This window comes from Entelurus aequoreus, linkage group LG11, assembly GCF_033978785.1.
Source record: "Entelurus aequoreus isolate RoL-2023_Sb linkage group LG11, RoL_Eaeq_v1.1, whole genome shotgun sequence".
Taxonomy (NCBI): domain Eukaryota; kingdom Metazoa; phylum Chordata; class Actinopteri; order Syngnathiformes; family Syngnathidae; genus Entelurus; species Entelurus aequoreus.
This window is the reverse complement of record NC_084741.1, coordinates 61,414,068-61,435,187: the sequence shown is the minus strand read 5'-3', so window position 1 is coordinate 61,435,187 and position 21,120 is coordinate 61,414,068. Positions and strand designations below refer to the sequence as shown.

Sequence of the window (21,120 nt, the reverse complement as noted above, 5' to 3'; positions counted from 1 at the left end):
CCACTCTTGCTGGTACGCGGTCCGACGGGAAGTTTACATAATCCAGTTTAGATGAAGATTCAATCTTCATCTAAATCCTCACTAAAGGTTAAAAAAAAGTTGCCGGGGGATGTGAAAGTCGACAAGCCTCTCAGTCCATGGCCAAATGTGTCCAATACCTGGTGAGGGACGCATGAATTATAATCTAGAGTAAATTTTTTGCAAGTTTGAGACAAAGCAGCTCAGTGTGTCAACAATAGCAGCGTAAATGGTAAATGGTTATACTTGTATAGCGCTTTTCTACCTTTTTAAGGAACTCAAAGCGCTTTGACAGTATTTCCACATTCACCCATTCACACACACATTCGCACACTGATGGCGGGAGCTGCCATGCAAGGCGCTAACCAGGACCCATAAGGAGCAAGGGTGAAGTGTCTTGCTCAAGGACACAACAGACGTGACTAGGATGGTAGAAGGTGGGGATTGAACCAGTAACCCTCAGATTGCTGGCACTGCCACTCTCCCAACTTCACCACGCCGTCCCCCTAGGAGTAAACTAGCATTAGCTTACTCCTATCAGTGTTCCGCTAAAATAGGCCGTATGCGTTGGCGTTTATACAACAATATCGCACATACTTGGTTAATGTTCAGTCACGACATGTAAATAGAGTATTGTTGGAGATTTCTGGATGTTTTAGAAGGTATAATGGGCGCAATAGAGGACCCTCGATCTGTTGACTCAATTGTTAGCTATGTAGTTAAGATTTTCGAATGCATATAAAAAGCCATGTATATGTGTTCTTGTCCTACGCAAGGATTGTGAATGATAAACCGCACGTCTTTTTTCAATGTTTGCGTATTTCCAATACGACTAATCTGATAATATGGTCAGAGTGCAGAAGTGTTACTACAGTGATGTAGAATCGACGGAGTTGGCCGAAGATATTACGAGCGGAATATTCAAAATGGCCGACTGAATTTGTGCCATTTTGGGATGTTCAGACTGTATTTTCAGATACTTTGCGGATTGTAAATACAATTGGATATGGTTTGACGGATGCAATGTAACACAATTACGCATTTAAAGTCAACTTGTTGTCCCACTCTACTGGTACTTTAATTAGGTAATTTCTTCTGTTACTATTTGTATTAGCCTCTGTGGGTTTTCTTCTGAACCAAACGCAGTTGTGTCGTCTGCAAATAGTGCTAAGTTTAAGTTTTTGTAACTTCACAAATGTCGTTTATATAGGAATTTAATTATTTTGGTCCCAATAGTAATCCTTGAGGTACACCAAAATATATATTTAGAGCGTTTACCTAGCTTTATGTATTAAATAATATTTCACCAGTCTGCTTGTATTTGTATGTTTAAGTCGCACTTCTCTTTTCAAGTAAGATTTTAATATAATGACAAATAGACTTGTGCTCTCTCTCTTTTTCCAACAGAAATATGCCCACGTCCGTCAATGTCAGCGTGGCTCCAAACCCTACTACACCTCCGTGGTGTGGTGGGGTGGGGTTCTTCTCATGGGTGTTGGTGAACTGGGGAATTTCGCCGCCTACGGCTTTGCACCAGCATCCCTCATAGCCCCACTGGGCTGTGTGGCTGTCATAGGTAAATTGTGGCCTTCTTCACCGCACTCATACATACATCAAACGTGTATGGAAGCTGTACGATAAATGTCCACCGTTTAGATAATATTTTAACATTCTTGTCTGGCACTAAACCCCTCCTGCTTCAGCATGGTGCAGACTAGCAGTGATTCACTCGTACTGCTATGTCATGTCGACTCCACACGTTTTTGATGATTTTTTTCTTCATTTACAGTCACTTTCTTCCTTCCTAAGCTAATGCCAGTGAATAAGACCATATGTTTTTGGGGGCAGATCTTACAAAGGTTCACTGTGACATTTGCTAAGCCAACAAGTAGCTGGGATGCTTGTATCTCCAATTTGTGCTTGCAACTTAAAGCATAACAATTAGCTGATTATCTCAAAACACTCTTAAGTTGAGGTACCAGTGTACTGGATAAGCATTGTACTTTATGTACAGTTTGACCTATTATTTATTTTTGAGTACGAAGTTTAAGGTCCAAATCTCAGCTCAGACCATTCATTGTGGAGTTAGAATGTTCTTCCACAGTTTGTTACATAGGATACTCTAAATCACCTAATAACCTTTTTGACCTTGGGGCCCAACATTTCCACTCCAGGGGGGCCCGAGGCCCATTCAAATACTAACGCTGAATTAATAATCTTACTCTCAATGTTAATCATATTTAATAATTATATATGACCTACTTACAGTTTACAACCTCGTCAAATGATATGAAGCCATGTGTTAATCACAAAAATTATTATCAAAGCTTAGGTCAGGCTGATTACAAAAATGAATACTAATCAAATATATTGCAAAAAAAGGGACTCAAAAAAAGAAAAAAAATACATTGTAAGTAAATTTATAAAAAATATTAAAAAATATGTTTATTAACTAAACTGTCAATAAAATCAAAGTGCAAATGAAAATACAGCTTCACCACTTTAGTCATAATTTTCGCATTTAAACTTCTCTATGACTTCAGCTTTAGACTTCTTCTGGCTTTTTGACATTGCCATAACTGCCACAAATGTATTACCGCTGCTGCCTATATAGACCACAAAAAATAGTCCATAGATGTATATGTGAGTGTGAATGGTTGTTTGTATTTAAAGTATATACCCTGTGATTGGCTGGCCTGCAGTCCGGTGTGTACTGTACGTACACCACATTTAAACAAAGCCTGTCCTCTAGTTTTCACTGGCAGCTGCTCAGTGCACATTTTCGAAGCACAGGTTAAACATTAAACAACTCCATCAGTCATAATAAAAGAGGTGATTGGGGACTCATGATTATTAATGATATCTATTAGCCAAACACTTCCTTCGATTTTTCTGCTGCCATGTGTTGCATCTGCTGCCATGTGTTGCATCTGGATGAGTGGTTTGAAGAAGGCACTCTAACACCATTGAAGTTTATTAAAAAGATTAAGCACCTTTTGATAGCATTAATGTAAGTAAAAATCAAATCAGAATAAAACCACATTAGTAATCAACAATGTGCTCATTTTCATTTCACTGTCATTATTGTTCTAAGAATTTCCCATTGATCGCTTGAATAATGTGCAGGTTAATTGACTTTGGAAAAAGCATTTTAGCACATTATTACTGCCAAAGAATAAACAACAGAATGCACAGAAGTATCTAAAGTAGAACACATGGGTTGAGTCTTGTCACACAGCTGCTTAATTTGACACTTATGTCCCAGACTCAGTTACCACGGTCTATCCACTGAGACCACTTATCACAATTAGGTACGACAGCACACTGCAAAATATTGTTGAGGGAGAGCAATGTTTCAACTTGTTTCTCCTTGACTTGATATAGAAGGCATTTAATCACTTGGAGGAATAAACCTGGCCTGTTACATTCAAGGTCACATTAAAAAATACATTGTTGGAGTTAACAGTAAAGACAAGAAAGGGGTAAGATGTTGCGATTACAGCAATTCATACAAATTCAACCAATCTCAGCAACTTCCCCAGTTCGACCTGTTGTCCTCATTTTCGCCAGATGAAAGCCTTTTGGGTAACATTGTATACAAACATTTAGAACACATCCGTGTTCTCACTTATTTGTTTACATTGACACGTAATGATAATCCTTCATCCTCTTCAGTTCTCCAATGTTCTAAACAAAAGCAATGTCTTCATAAATGAAAGTGTACAATCATCAAAAACCTTTCAGCAGCAAAACATACAAAAAAGAATGTGTGCAACTTGTGAACGACAGAGCAAGCAGTGGACAATAATGGAGCCTTTGTTTTTATTATGCAGTAATTGACAATCGGTTTAGTTTTGTTTCTCTGTGTGCTCATAAAACATCAATATTTGGTTTCCAGACTATGCACACATCAGTGTCAAAAAATACTCCATAGAGCCTCTTTGTATTTTGGGCCCGAGCAGCAAAAGGCTGCAAAGTCCCTATTGAAATTGCTTAGTTTTTTTATTATTTTACCACGTGTTTTGTTTTTTACTTTAAATACATTTGCAAAAATGTTTAAAAAACCTTTTCACATTTTCTTTATGGGGTATTGTCGGTAGAATTTTGAGGACAAAAGTGAATGTATTCCATTTTGGAATCAGGCTCTAACATAAAATGTAGAAAAAGTGAAGCGCTGTGAATACTTTGCGTATGCACTGTATATATATTATATGCAGTATTGTTAAAATTAGTGTTGCCTAATGAATCATATTTAATGTTGGTAAATTATATAAACTGTTTTTATAGGAGCAGTTTGAAATCAAGGTCATGTTAACAAAAAAAAAAAGTATCTTTTTTAATTTAACCTTTGTTTAACCAGGAAAAAATCCCATTGAGATTATAAATCTCTTATTGAAGTTCAGTTCTGTTTAGCGGATATCCCAGAATGCAACAGGACACTTAAAAACAAAATCAGCTGTATTAACCAATTATGTTTAACACAAGGAATTTGACTTGGTAGTCTATGTTCTCTTTGTTTAATGCAATAAATAAAGAAAAATGCAGCAACTATGAGAGTGTGCAGTACCAATGACTGGCACCGTGTACCTGTGATGTGTGAGGTGCTGTGTTTGTTTTTGGCTAATTTGGGGGCAAATTCCTTATTTGTTCATTACAACAGATATATTATCTGGTTGCGTAGGAGCCACATTATTGCGTCAGCAACATTAAGTCAGGAGCACAATACATAATGATGTAATTATGTATTAAATTATTTCATTAAAATGTGTGTCTACAGTCCATGCAATAATTATATCTGTCACACTCAGACATCAAAGTCAGAGGGCGGATTAGAACACCTGACTGTTTACCCAGCACTTCCACTTGGACCAGAGAAGCAATGATTGGACTAGATTTTGATTAGCCTCGCCCACTGACTGGCTTCCTAATGGCTTACTTTGACCGATAAAATAACGTCATGAAGCACAAGATCATGAATTTATTGTGTTATGATTTTCTAAATAGCTACACTAGCTAAATTAGTTGAAACAGTATGCTGAATTGTTAATGCTAAAGATGTTGGGCAGTATTTAGAGACAGTTATATAAAAAGCTACTTTAAATAATGGTACCGTTAAAATTCATACCCAGATTGCAGAGGAGTACAAAGATGGCCGCTGTGAACCTGTAATGCATTGCTGCAATTAAAAAAAAGTTAAAACCATAAGATACAATAGTATGCTGAATAGTGACGCCCTGGCTCGAAAGATTTATTAAATACTGCAGACGTGTGAGTCAATATCATCCAATTAATTAATCTATCCCCTACACTCATGTGAAAACATGTACAGTGTCAAATAGATTGGGATATGATTAATTATATTGCTACATTGATGTAAAAGATGTAATGTACATGCATGCACACACAGTATATAGATCACCTCGACTTGGTCATTTCATAAGCCTGCTGAAAAACTGTGGGCACCCCTGGTCTTGTTAGTTTTTATTACAACATAAGTTTTTGTATTTATGAAGCAAATATAAAGTGTGTTCTAAAACTCCCATACACAATGAGATGATTATCAAATTGATATGGGTGCATTACAAGTGCATATTGTTTTTTTATTGCTCGATAATATTAATACTTAGTGGGGGTTATCATCATTTGATTCTATAACTGAACTGAAGAGGGGGAGGGGAAGAGTTGTCGGGAGATCTGCTGGTTTGCGAGCACCAAATGTTGGCAGCTATGTACGCTAGCTGTGTGGTGCGTTCAGGTACACTCTGTAAACAGACTTTGATTGGACTTTTAAGCTAAAACTTTTTGGTTCTATTGTGGGGTTTTTGCAGCCACACTTAAAAAAAGCAGGGCCTGAGTGTTTTTCCTTGTACTAAAACTCAGAGTGTGTTATGTATGTGAATTACAATGTACATGCAAGGCATACTTGTTTGGCACGGACTTGTCTTGATTTGCGTTACACATTCATCCGCACACTCGATTTAATCACATTATTATAATATAAAGACAAAATCATAAAAAAACACATTGTCCATATGCTTGTGGACTGTTTAGTAGCAAGCATTATTTCAAACGCTTCTCTACCAAAATGACACCTTGATTGATTAAAAATGATGTATGTTTTCCCCGAGGAACAGTTGAAAGTAACATATCTGAGGGGTTGTCCGGAGGGTACACAGTAATTAGATGCTGCGCACACACACACACACACACACACACACACACACACACACACCTCCCCACAGCAAGTATGACAGAACTGTTTACCCCAGAGGTTCGTGTTGTCACATTTCTCATGTTATCAAGCTGTGTGAATCTCACTTTATATGATGTTGCTATGGTGACTTGGCAAAACCCATCTGCTCCCAGAGGCACAGACACATTTCTTAATGCGTAAATAATGTATGTTTTTAATGCTCGCTGTATGAAATATTTATAAAGTGACATCTTAAGGAGTCTTTGTAATCTCCAATAATTAGTCAGTGATGTCCCTGCAGCATTGTGCACATGCCAGGCTTTAATAGCCATCTTTGCTTATTTTATTTCTATGTTCTCCTGTGTGTTTGCAGTAGCTTGGACCAAATTCCAGTGCTGGCAAACATCACCTGTTGTAGTGACATATTGCAATAAAACTGCTAAAGAGCTACTGTACAGTAACAGTCAATGTGTGTTTTGGACACATTAACCAAAGTTACTCGTATGTGTTCCACTGTGCACATGTGTCATATTGATATGTTTGTTCATGCGCCATATGTCTTTGATCCAGCAAGGAAGATAACACAGTCTGCATGGCTGTTGGTTGAGTACAGTAGTGTACATAGTAACACAAGATATATTAGTGACTCTAGGCAAGCTAATACTTTTCTGCATGTACAGTGGCACCTCGGTCGTCATACACCCTGGTTTTGGTATGGTTCGGTTTCAGGCAAAAATTGTCGCCAAAAATATTTAGGCTTCGACAAACTTTAATAATCCACAAGGGAAATTGTTCCACACAGTAGCTCAGTTACAGAGGATGGAATGGATCGTGCACACAAGGGCACAAAAAGAGGGTGAAAACAAAAGGTATAAAGTAGACTAAAAATGTACCATAGTAGCAATATAAAATATAACATATGTAATATTTACATATTATATATACAGTATATAATATATACTGATATATATTATAAAATAATATATACAATATATAACAAATCCCAATTACCATGTACAATATTACAGTATATGTAATAGCTGCAGCAAAAAAAAGGGGCAGCATAAAATAAAGAGTAGATCCAGTAGAAAATATACATTATAAACAAAGAGAGGTAACTAACATAGAAGCGGTCAGGTAATAGACAAATATGCTGTATGGCGAGTGATTACACAGCTGGATGGAGTGTGGAATGAAGGAGTTCTTGAATCGCACATTTCTTGATTTTTATCAACTCTGTCGGTTTTAGTACGATTAAAGACAACGGGGATCAGTCCCTGTGCTTTTTTATTGAGTATGGCTGCACAATAACCCACCATGGGGCCAAATAAAGTACCAGTATTTTGACAAAGAAGGTGACAAAACACTAATAAATTCAAGAAAATGCTCAACACGGTCTTAACCAACTAAAGTCCTCAATGAAGTTAAGATTGGTGTTCAATATATCTATCCATTGCATTCATCATATATATGACATTGTTGCCATGTAAAAGTATAATTATTCTCTGTATAAAAAATATTTTTTGGTGTCTGGAACAGATTACATGTATTGATTGTTTCCTACGGTTTTCATAGGATTCCGTTTAACTGACGTTTTTGATAAACTACTACCAAAAACTGAGGTCCCACTATAATGTACATGGCTTATATTCGTCTGGCTGTTTGTTCTCCTTTAGTTTGTTTTATCTGTGTCTCATGTAGGGATGTTCCGATCACGGTTTGATATCGCCGACTCCGATACCGATCATCCTTGAGTGAGATCAACCAATCACATGTATTCATTTCAATGTATTTATGTTGAGTGTTATTGCAGTTTAACAATATCAACACAATACAAACTAAACTAGTTCCTTATTCTCTTGTATTAAATATGTTTGTCTGAGCAAAACAATGCCAATAGTGCAGAGTAACTAAACAAAAGTAAAAACTACTATCTACTGTGGATGTAACGATATCAAAATCTCACGGTACGATATTATCACAGCATTAAGGCCACAGTACAATATTATTGTGGTATATGTCCAAAAAAACAAACAAAATGTTAAAATCTTGTAATTATATTTGCTACCACAAACAATTATTTTTAAGTGCAAAGAATTGTGCGGGAATATCCAGTTTCCACTCCAAAAACATACACCTGGGGATAAGTTGATTGGCAACACTAAATTGCCCGTAGTGTGTAAACGTGAGTGTGAATGCTGTCTATCTGTGTTGGCCCTGTGATGAAGTGGCGACTTGTCCAGGGTGTACCCCGCCTTCCGCCCGAATGCAGCGCAGAGAGGCTCCAGCGCCCCCCGCGACCCCGAAGGGGATACGCGGTAGAAAAATGGATGGATGGATGGATGGATATCCACTGTTTCTCAACTTGTATTTTTTGAGAAGCAGTGTCCTCTACAGCGGACATTTTTTCTATCGCTTGCTTCATCTTTTTTGAGTGATGGTTGCCTATTAGTAGTTCGATGTGCAACAGATGCTTTCCCTCAGCACCTCGACCGAGTGTTTTGGTTTGAAACGCTCAATACGAATGTGGCACGCTTTCCACCCCAGTGGTTATGTTTTCGCCAGGGTTTGTCTGTTTGTTAGCAACATAACGTACAAAGTTATGAGCAAATTTTTAAAAAAAAACTAAATTCCTCCATCTACAACCAAGTGGAAAACGCTTCACGCCCCCACATTGCTGACCCGCGCTGCACAGAGGATTTTGGGAGATGGAGTTTATTTCCACCCCCGCAAAAGTGAGCCTGAAAAAAATACTACACACCAAGTTTTTATTTTGATAGGTCACGCGTCACGGCATTATTGATAAGATTTTGAAACCGTAATACCACGGTATTTACAAAACCATTACATCCCTACGATCTGCCTTTCATTTCAGTATATTTAGATTTTTGCATTGATTTTTTTTCCTATGTTGAAGGAATTATTCCCTGAGTTTGGGAACATTAAAAAAAACCAACATGTGAAATAAAAATATAAATCTAACCACTCTAGTATTGAGCAGATACTGATATTATCTTTGGTATCAACACCACTGATTTATGGATCGATGTGTGTGTACCCCCCCATACACACAGAGCGTAACAGTTCTATTATCTCTTCTCTGGGCTCTTATTAAATTCCTGTTAATAACTGCTAACTTTCTGCTGCAACACGCCTCCTCCATTTGCACTTATTAAACATTACTAAGTACATATTACTTTTGTGTTCATATTATTGACTTGCTTAGCGATTAGCATGATGTCTTGTTGTAACAACATGTTTACCTTGTCCTCCAGTCTTCCAGTGATAATAATACTTAAGATACTAAGAAATTTAGTATATTTGCCGCAATTGAAGTGATTTTTATTAACTTACAGGAGCGGCTTCACACTATGAATGGAAACACATAATTAGCCGGAAGACCAAAAAACAAATACAGTGTTAGCAAGCATTAATCAGCTTTGGTGATCATGTGCTTTTTCACGAAAGTATGCCGCTACTGTTTGGTGGTCGGTCGATCGGCACATCTTTAATCTAATGCAGTTTGTGTATCGTGCGCCTTTATTGACACGTCTCTGTGTGTCTGTGGTCCTGCAGCACAATCAATCGGGTCACACCCCCACTCTGTAACGTTTGTTTAGTCTCGGTCTACTGCATACCCCGGGGAACAACACAAAAAAAGACGGTTCAACTCAATGTTATTTTTTTGACAGTGATATTGATGAATGAGTTCATTAGACATGTTGCATTGAATATCATGTTGGCGATGTTGTGAGGTCCTAATGAGCACCATCTATCTCTGCAGTCTGACAGATTTCACAGATTGTGTTTGCATGTAATGTATCATATCTATCACTCTGTTTGGATGTGTGTGTCTGAGTGAGATTGCTTTTATTTCATCACATTGCAAACTATATCATCCTTTCTTATCAAACCCAACTCTTCATGTAATTGTGTTTAATGGTGTTTATATTCAATGCACTGGTAGAGTAGTGGTAAATACTGCTTTTTTGCACCCGTCACCTCTGAAGATATGAAAAATATTGATTTAATTCCAGTTTTAGTGTTTTAAAACACAACTAGAGCTTAGTTCTTCTACGACACAGACAAAGTGCAGCATAGTGGCTGTTAAAATAACAGGAATGTTTGTTTTCTTTCCAGCCAGCGCTTTCATATCTGTGATTTTCCTCAAGGAGACGGTGCGCGTCTCCGACGTCGTTGGTAAGCAACCACTCAAAATAATAAAAAACTGCTGGCAGATTCCTGGCAAAGAAATAACTTCATAAAGTTCCGACTGATCAAATTGACTTTGCACAGACAAAAGGGAAGAAGACTGAAGGACAGAAACAGAAGACAGCATCATTGTTGTGGCATGTGCATGCATGTTCTCCAATTGTAAAAAAGGAAAAATGCAGGATTTTATTTCGCAATAGTATTTATGATTTTTCAACGCAGACTACTTAAAAGTGCAAGATTGAGATGCACTGTATAGCTTTGATCTCCATTTGTTGCTGTATTTGTTAACATAATTGCACAGAAACAGAAACATGAGTGCAGGGGTGTGCTTTGCAAAACAGTTTTAATGTTGATGCAAATTTGGATAGAAATGAGGTAATGATGCCGTTTAGTTTAATCTCATCTCTTGTCTCTGTCTCTTCAGGTGGCACTCTGGCAATAACAGGAACCTACGTCCTGGTGACGTTTGCCCCCCACACTTCCACTCACATTACAGCCCATCTGGTCCAGTTCTATGCAGTCAGCTGGCACTTCCTGCTCTACCTTGTACGTAACCCTATTCGAACTTGACCTGACAGGTGTAAGAGTGTGAAGGAGAGTTTAAAATAAACCTCTGCTAAAGGGCCCCAATTTAGGTAAGGTCGGTCCAGGTTTCACATCTTTATCACTCAATCCTGTCATTCATTATTCCACCATTTTGCATGATTTGTGCTTTTTATGCTTCACTGATATGGTTTTATTCTTAGTACTTTATCTCTTAATGGCTAATTTAAATATTGGTTTGTACTGTAGCACGTTAAGATCAAATCTATCACTTCTGGCAGGTTCTACACTCTTCAGCGGTCCTTGAACGCATCGTAAAGACACCTCTCCTGTATGGGTCCGAGTAAAAGAACAATCACTGTTCTAAGAGAGTACAGTTTTAAGTTCAATGTGCACAATTGAACAACTTAGTTTCTCAGACAGTAATGTTATTATAGATTGGTGTATGTTGTTCCCTAAGTTCCCTAATGGGGAAAGACATTAATGCCTCTTGTTTTCATGTTAGCATTTAAGCTCGCAAACTGGTGCCAGTTAGTCCGTGAGTTTATCAAAGTGCAGTTATCTGATATGTTACAATAGTTGAAGCGGTAGTAGTGACCCCGCAATGCAGGAGATAGCAGGCAGCGTGCAGGTGAAGAGTATGAAATGCAAAACATTATATGTATACAAACATAAATAGGCTGCAGCCAGGAAATGCACCAAACAAGCACAGGGAATACTGTGCATGAAAAAATACAAGTCCACCATGAAATGCAGCAGGGAAAATGCATAGTAGTGATGGGTCCGGCAACACAGATGCATCGGCGCATGCGTCGAGCTCATAGAGCGATGCCCTGTGTCGGTGCGCGTATCGCTTTTAGAAAGTCACGTGACCGAACACGAGCTGTTTTGGTCACGTGACCGCTCATGAGCTGTTCTGGTCACGTGACCGCTCATGAACTGTATCGCACTGACGCCTGCGCGCCAAACTGTGTTTATTAGGAAGCGGCGCAATGCGTGTTGTTGACGAACACCATTAGGGCCGCTTGTTGTCACTGTCACTCAAAGTTGCATTTCAAAATTACACAGAATAAATGTGTTTATTTTGTTTAGAATTCAGATGGGTTTGATTTGGTGCGCGGCATATATTGGCTGTGCGGCGCACGGTGTGCGCGGAGGACGCTTGAGCACTGCGCAATTGCGCAGGCGCGCACCTTAGAGGGAAGGTTGTTCACAGGGCACAGAGGAGGCGTCAGTGCGATACAGTTCGCGTATCGGTCACGTGACCAAAGCAGCTCATGATCGGTCACGTGACTTTCTAAAAGCGGTACGCGCACCGACACAGGGTTTCGCTCTATGAGCTCGACGCATGCGCCGATGCATCTGTGTGGACCCATCACTACTGTTACTAGAGAAGGTACAGGAATGACGGCGTAGCGAAGTTGGTAGCGTGGCTGTGCCAGCAATTGGTTACTGGGGTTCAATCCCCACCTTCTACCGTCCTAGTCATGATACATGTTCACATTATTTGACTGTATCTAAAAAATATATTTTTATTTAAATGAAGATATGAAATAATCCTAAATGAAATACAATGACTTGGTTTATATTATTGTATATACTAGGTCATAATATCAGTGTCAGTTGAGTCGGTCCATAGGTTGCCTGTAGGGATTTTTAATGTCCAGCAGATGGCAGTATTTAGTGACACAGTATCGACACAGTATCAATACAGTTTTGCAATGTGTCGAAACGCTTCATGAGGCCTCATCAACCCATCACTAATGCATAGCAAAGCACAAGGTGCAAGAAAAAATAAATGTTTAGGCAGAGTTTATAGCAACCAAATACAAAGCAATGATCTGAATATCACTAACCATGCTCGTTCCGTTCGTAACTCCAAACAATGATCCCACCACGATAAAGAAGTGACACTGGCTTTTAAATCCGTGAGGAGATACTTAGCAGCAAGTGAAACACATAATTGCTAATCACCTGCAGGTGATGATAATGGCAGTCAGAAGCAGGGGTGAAGCTACTGCAGGACAACACAAACTGAACAGGAAGTAAAAACAAAATAAGATTGTGAAACAGGAAGTATTGGATAAATTTCAGCGTGATGAGATCTTTATTTTTCGTTTCTCTTCCATGTCTATTTTCAGAAGCATCTGTGTGTTTTCTTGCTGTGTTGTTCATATTGTTACATTGTTTAGATCAGTGGTCACCAACCTTTTACTTTGGGCACCCCTACTGTGGAAGCTAACTGTTTATTTCCACTATAATCTTAGTACTGTAGTATATTTGTTCATCCTATGGTTACAATAAGGGACGGGAGTCACATGGTTGTCTTACGTCAGCGCTGGAAGTAGTCGAATCCACTGTTCACCTGGCGTATTTTGCCTGTGTGATAAAAGATGGGATAAACGGGGAAGTCCTTCTTTAGCTGCCGCCTTGTTTTATCATATATTACTGTTTTTGCATATGTCAATGTTTACTTTTCTATGCAATAAATCAAGACAAAATCCGTACTTTGGAGCAATGTTCACGGACTCTATTATTGGGCTTGTTAGCTTCCCGTCGCAGGCGAGCAATGATGATCGTGTTTGAGGGAAAAGTTGGTTGATGTTTGATGCTGGAAAATGGCCAATGCGTTGCAACAGTCATTGTTGCAGCTCAGTGATTTTTGTGCACGTCATGCAAGGAGCGTTTGCAAGACGAGCAGGTGGAGTGTGTGGCCGCGCTCAGGGGATGTGACCGCGGTGTTGAGAGCGGCGGGATGCGAGGCTGAAGAAAGAGAGGCAGAGGCAGGCTGTCGTGTTCAGGTGTTACAATATGTGCCTGGTGGCGGGTCTATTAGTCATATTAATAAAAAAAAATTCTAATATTTTTCGATCGACTGACTGGTAGGGCCCCAAAGATCGATTGATCGATTGGCGACTACTGGTTTAGATATTGCTATATATTTATATGCTGTTACATTGTTTACAAACGTCAGGAATTGGTCCTTGCACACAGGAGAGATTTGAAGAATTTGAGTGAAAGTCAATAGTAGTTTTTCCTTTTCTTTACATATTTTGCAGTATTGAATGTGAGTGTAAATGTTGTCTGTCTGTCTGTGTTGGCCCTGCGGTGAGGTGGCGACTTGTCCAGGGTGTACCCCGCCTTCCGCCCGATTGTAGCTGAGATGGGCTCCAGCGCCCCCCGCGACCCCGAAGGGAATAAGCGGTAGAAAATGGATGGATGGATGGATGGACTTTATTTTGCTAACAAAATTGTTTGTAATAAAAATATGAAGTGTTTTGTTGATATTGTCTAGTTTACAATAGTGCTGTCAAATGATTGTTTGCATAATTGTAATTAACTTTTAAAAATATTTTGGCACAATGCAATTTTATTGTCAGAATGTCATACAGGAAGAAAAAAAATTATGTTTTACTAGAATGCATGCTTTTTGTGTGCTCAAAACTTGGTAACAGTTCTATCCAAAGTCCAATCAGGGTAGTTAAGGAAGGAAATGTGTGATCAAAATAAATGTCATGATTAATCTGTGTTTATACATGATTAATGCAAAACATTTTGTGATTATTCCCAAGCGCTAACTTTGACAGCCCCAATTTATTAATTGTTAATTTGTTCAGAAATGCCTTTTTTGCCCAAAACCTTTGTCCTGTTTTTTAATCGGAAATTTGTAATCATGATAAACAAATTAAAGTCAAAATCATTGAATGATCTTGAAAGATTTCCATCAGTATCGTAAATACTGGCCCTGCATTTATTTACTTGATATCGAATAGACACCTACATTTATAGTATCGCCCACAACTGTCATATTGTGTGATACCGATGTGTTGAACTATTTATTTTTTAAGATGTATATTGCAGGCTTGTGCAAAATTCTGAATATGGAATTTAAATGCAATGTATCTGATGAATTGGAATTTAAGGAAGTGGAATTAAAGAGTGTGACAATGGCACAAAGCGGCTGTTGGTTTGATCCCAGGATGCAGAGTAGGAAAGTGACGTGCAGGCAGAAGGTCATTTAATTAGGTACCAGGCAGAAGAGTAACACATGTCGAGAGGAACTCAGTAAAAAAATTATGAACCAGCACTGAAAGAAGGAACTAAATATAACAAAGTGGAACAGGTGTGATCTGTGCTGTGTCTATGCATGCTTTGACTTTTCAGCACCATTGGTGGAAAAAGTTGTGACATACTTTGGATCCTGCACCATGCTCTCAGACCACAGCCATCCTATTTAAGTTTGTGAGCATGAACTGATGAAGCCTGCTCAGATGAGAGACAAAACATCTCCTAAGGCAGTCTGATCTGTCCTGTCAGTGCTGTGTGTGCACGGGTTAGCGATACCAACATTATTCAACAAGTCACCTTTTATGATGCACATATTCTACCTTTGCTGACGCAAGAATTGTGCAACAGAAATTAGGGTTGAGGAGTCTGGCAGTGAATATAAACAACATTTTTATAGATTTCACAAAAGCACTGGCACACTTTGAACAAGCATTTAAAGGTTAGCTTGTCCCTTTCTCTCCAGCCTACTTGTGTATTCCGGCCTTGCTGAACAGCTGAATGCTATCAGACTGACAAGGACGGTTCTTAGCTCTTCTCATTAACATCCATTCATTTCTTTTTTTTTTATGCAGCCATGGTGATTTATTGCAATTAAAGTGTGCTGCTCTTTGTCACAGATTATCTCGGAGAGCAAATGTACATTTTACACACAAACTTTGTTTGTAAATGAACTCTCTCGTCTTCTTTCCTAACAGGCAATAGAAATCATCCTCTTTTGCATCCTGCTCTTTGTGTACAAGAAGAAGAACGTGAAGCACATTGTCGTCGTCATGCTGCTGGTGGCGCTGCTTGGTATGGACGAGTGCAAGCTGCTTGATTGAGGGCACCTGGGTCATAGATTCAAACTGTTTGAGTAATGGGGTTGCTTTGTTGCCTGGTTACCATCATTTCTAGCTCAATCACTATGAATTATGATCCATACTAGTCATATTTATTAGCCCTAAATAAACAGGGGCGTAGCACCAAAGTTTGGGCCCCCATACTCAAAACTACTAAAGGGACCCCAATGTCGCTGCCCCATACACACACACTTGGTATGTTTGTACACACTGTGTGTGACACTTAAGATTCAGTCCTACACTTCGCTGAAAGTGTGAGTAAGACGCTTGATAACTAACTTTTAAGTGCAGCTTTCAGCGAATAATTTATTTACTCTTAAGTCAACACTTAGCAGACTTCTTAGGAGTAATTCTAAGAAGCTTGATAAGTACGGCCCCTGATAAATATATCTAGATAAACCCTCCTAAATAATTTGGATTTGTTTAAAATGAAACAAAGGCACTTTGTTGTTGTTTTTTTACAAAAAGGTGCCAGCAGAATCAATATAAAGTGGCCAGTATATGATTTTAAAATAATCCTATACCAGGGGTGTCCAAAGTGTGGCCCGGGGGCCATTTGCGGCCCGCGGCTAATTTGTTAACGGCCCACGACATATTTTTTTAAGAATACTATAACAAAAAAAACAAAACGTGGAATAAAAGAGCAAACAGGTGAAATGTAACGAGAAAAAGTTGCAATGTTGACTCGAATAACATCAAGCTGCCATGTAGCCTGTTTTAACTGTAAAACTGCTATTGCTCAAAAAAGAATAAAAACTTATAAGCAATTCATAGATATGCAGTTTATCGAAAGATTGAAGCGTTGAAAGTAATATTAATATGTATTGATGTATGACTTTTTTTTAAAACACTTTTATGAGTGGCGGCCTTTTGGATCCCCGAAATCAAAAGTATTGGTGTTATGAATGATATACCCTTTTAAAGCTCCAATGACTTCACATCAAATATTCAATTTTTTAAAACGTTTTGGGGAAAATATTGCATATTTCATGTTTTTGCCATAAAAAACAGCGTTAATCTTTTTTTTTTTTTCTTTTTTTTTTAAAGGGGGTGTAAAACATAAAAAATTACTAAAACTTTATGTCAACGGTGATATCTGAAGTTGATCTATATATATTTAAGTCTTGAAAGTTAAAAAAAATAATATATGACAAATTTTTAATACATTAATGACTTGGAACCTTTCGGGTGCCCAGGACCTTTAACATTCACCAAAATTAAAAGAGAGCCCTAATGGTTTTGAAAATAAAAAAATATTAAAATGGCCCCTGAATGCTTTGATTTTTCTGTGTGCGGCCCTCAGTGTCAAAAGTTTGGACATGCCTGTCCTATACAGTGCAGCGCTTCGCTTTTTCAAAATGTATTGAAACTAAAAAACTAAAAAAATCAAATGTTAAATCAGGTTGGATCGAAAGCGCTGGAGACTACCGGTAGTCAGGATAGAGGGCGATATGAATGCAGCAATGTTTAGAGACATACATGATTGAGCAGTGCTGTAAAGAGGAATGGGCAAAACTGCCCAAAGATAGGTGTGCCAAGCTTGTGGCATCGTACTCAAAAAGACTTGAGGCTGTAATTGCTGCCTAAAGTGCATAAAAAAAAGTATTGAGCAAAGGCTGTGAATACTTATGTACATATGATTTTTTTTAGTTTTTTATTTTCAATACATTTTGAAAAAGTGAAGCGCTGTTAATTCTTTCAAGATGCACTGTATATGATTATTGAAAATCATATCCTGGCCACTTTGTATTGAATTTGCTGGCACTTTTTTGCAAAAAACTTTTTTTTTTTAAATAAATGTGCAGAATTAAATGTCATTACGAGGTATTGTCTGTAGAACTTTGAGGACAAAAATTAATGGATTCCATTTTGAAATAAGGCTGTAACATAACAAAATGTGGAAAAACTGAAGCGGTGTGAATACTTTCCGGATGCACTTTAACCTGTTATTTTTCACTTAAATATGATTATTAATAAGTCAAGTTTTCCTTTCCGTCAGAGTGTAAAATAGGATTATCATCAGTGAATATGAAGGAAATATATAGACATTATTATAAGTGCATCTCCTGTGAGTTAAGTCTCCTCGGTCTTTTAAAACTAGGGATGCCTCTGTCTGTAAGGTTCATCCTTGAATGCGCCACAGTTATGTGCAATGAGATGCAAAAGTGAAACTTGCACATTACTTTCTCCTATGCTGCCACGGATAGATTTATTATATTTTTACCTTTCTTCTATCACCTCATCCTTGTTCCAAAATGTTGGTGCTGTTTGTAAATGTTTAAAGGTGAACTGATGACGTTATGACGTCCGTGTCGTAGTTAGGTTTGTGGCTAACCAGGTGGCACAAACCATTATGTATTTTTGACAGAGGCTTTTGATAGAGTGTTAGACCTTATTATTGAACTTTCACATTTTATACTAACATGTGTCTCGTCTTTTTTGTAACCTACAAATTGAAGTGGCAGTCTTCAAACTTTACAAAAGCGCAGCCCCTCCCCTCCACGTGGACGCTACTGGCCCTAAATATTAACACAAACATGAGTATTTCAGTGACGTGTTGCTACGTCTGTGCTCCTTGCAGCTTCTCTGACTGTCATCTCAGTTAAAGCTGTGTCAGGAATGATCACAGAGTCCTTCAAAGGTGAAGGTCACCTGCAACTCATCTATCCCATCTTCTACGTCATGCTTGTCATCATGGTGGCGTCCTGTGCTTTCCAAATCAAGTGAGTTGTGCTTCTCCTGTTTGCACTTTTTATTCCCAGATTGGACAAGTAGGATAAGACACAGTTTGTTGGTGGAACTCTCACAATTATTCCAACTCGAAATCTGATAATGCACATGTTAAAGGTGCTGTTTCGACTTCCTCACGGTTACAATTTTCAAAGCAAAAAATATAACAAGAACACCATGGCAAGCTTATATTACCATTGGTAGTGTAACAGAACACATTTGTTTGACAATTGTCTATATTTTTTACAATTACAAAATGTATGAAATAAAAATGTTTACCGATTGGTGTTCACGGCGGTCAATCACCCAATCTCGTCAGCAACTGTTACAAATACTGTAATATTGTACATGGTAATTGGGATTTGTTATATATTGTAAATATTATATAAAAATATATCAGTATATATTATATAATGTACCGTATGGAGTATAAGTCGCACCGGCCGAAAATTCATAATAAAGAAGGAAAATAACATATAAGTCGCACTGGAGTATAAATCGCATTTTTGGGGGAAATTTATTTGCTAAAACCCAACACCAAGAATAGAAATTTGAAAGGCAATTTAAAATAAATAAAGAATAGTGAACAACAGGCTGAATAAGTGTACGTTATATGACGCATAAATAACCAACTGAGAACGTGCCTGGTATGTTAACGTAACATATTATGGTAAGAGTCATTCAAATAACTATAACATATAGAACATGCTATACGTTTACCAAACAATCTGTCACTCCTAATCGCTAAATCCCATGAAATCTTATACGTCTAGTCTCTTACGTGAATGAGCTAAATAATATTATTTGATATTTTACGGTAATGTGTTAATAATTTCACACATAAGTCGCTCCTGAGTTTAAGTCGCACCCCCGGCCAAACTATGGAAAAAACTGTGACTTATAGTCCGAAAAATACGGTATATATAATATGTAAATACATATATGTTATACTTTATATTGCTACTATGGCACATTTTTTGTCTACTTTATACCTGCGTTATCCTTTCCATCCTTACCCTTTCCATCCTTTGTAACTGAGCTACTGTGTGGAACAATTTCCCTTGTGGATCAATAAAGTTTGTCTAAGTCTAAGTCCAAGTCTGCGCAGGGATCACGTGCACACTTTTAAAAACAGTCCAAGAGAAGCAACAAACTATTTGTAGTCCTGTTGTTGTTATGGTAGAATGTATATTCAATGACAGCTAACGCTAGCTATCCAAATTGCTATAATTAGCTAACAACACCTAAAGCTAATGGGCGTGCATGTGTTATGTACATACGTAGTTACGTCATTACGTAGCCACAAGAGAGCGGGGTATACTGTGTAAAATACATTGGAAAGTTGGCGCCCTCTAGGCATCTGTTTACATGTTGCAAACAGCCCCTTTTAAATACTCAAAATGTGTTTTGGGGTCAGTAGGGGCAATCTAGCCTAAAATCTATATCGTAATATAAATTGCGGCTTCTTGCAATAACGACATATATCACAATATATTATAATATAATTTAGCTACTGTATGCGGTAACATATTGCATTATTTCTGGTGTATTATTTTCTCAAAACTATTATTAATCAATTTGCAAATTGTCTGTTAATATCTGCTTACATTCTGTGGTAACATGGTTCTAGCTCAGTGGTTCTTAACCTGGGTTGGATCGAACCCTAGGGGTTCGGCGGAGGTCAAAACACACCAGAGTCATACAAATAAAAAAACGTCTCCCTATCGGCGTATTACGGATACAGCAACAGCTGACTGGTTTGCAGGTGTGTAATTTGTTGTGAGTTTATGCACTGTGTTGGTTTTGTTGTTTGAACAAGGTGATGTTCATGCACGGTTCATTTTATGCACCAGTAGAAAAACATGGTAACACTTTAGTATGGGGAACATATTCACCATTAATTAGTTGCTTATTAACATGCAAATTAGTAACATATTGGCTCTTAACTCGTCATTATTAAGTACTTATTAATGCCTTATTCGGCATGGCCTTATTCTAACCCTAACCCTCTAACCCTGACTATAACCCTAACCAAATAACTCTAAATTGAAGTGAAGTGAAGTGAATTATATTTATATAGCGCTTTTCTCTAGTGACTCAAAGCGCTTTACATAGTGAAAACCCAATATCTAAGTTACATTTAAACCAGTGTGGGTGGCACTGAGAGCAGGTGGGTAAAGTGTCTTGCCCAAGGACACAACGGCAGTGACTAGGATGGCGGAAGCGGGAATCGAACCTGCAACCCTCAGGTTGATGGCACGGCCACTCTACCAACCGAGCTAAATTAAGTCTTTATTACTAAGAATATGTTCCCCTAGTGTCCAAATAACTCTAAATTACGTCTTTGTTACTTAGAATATGTTCCCCATACTAAAGTGTTACCAAAAACATATAACTTTGTCTTGAATTTGAAAAAAAACAACATTGTATTTTTCACTAAAGAAGGGTTCGGTGAATGCGCATATGAAACTGGTGGGGTTCGGTACCTCCAGCAAGGTTAAGAACCACTGTTCT

General features: G+C 38.1%; 1 protein-coding gene across 2 annotated transcripts in view; it reads left to right on the top strand.

The window, feature by feature from the left end:
* LOC133660321 (NIPA-like protein 2) overlaps positions 1–21,120 on the top strand; it is a 49,386-nt gene that overhangs the window by 14,334 nt on the left and 13,932 nt on the right. For both annotated transcript variants that reach the window (XM_062063721.1, XM_062063720.1), the window contains exons 3-7: positions 1,426–1,594; positions 10,352–10,411; positions 10,851–10,972; positions 15,733–15,829; positions 18,458–18,599. In XM_062063721.1, the coding sequence (XP_061919705.1) occupies positions 1,426–1,594; positions 10,352–10,411; positions 10,851–10,972; positions 15,733–15,829; positions 18,458–18,599 (590 nt within the window). The remainder of the gene's footprint in view (positions 1–1,425; positions 1,595–10,351; positions 10,412–10,850; positions 10,973–15,732; positions 15,830–18,457; positions 18,600–21,120) is intronic.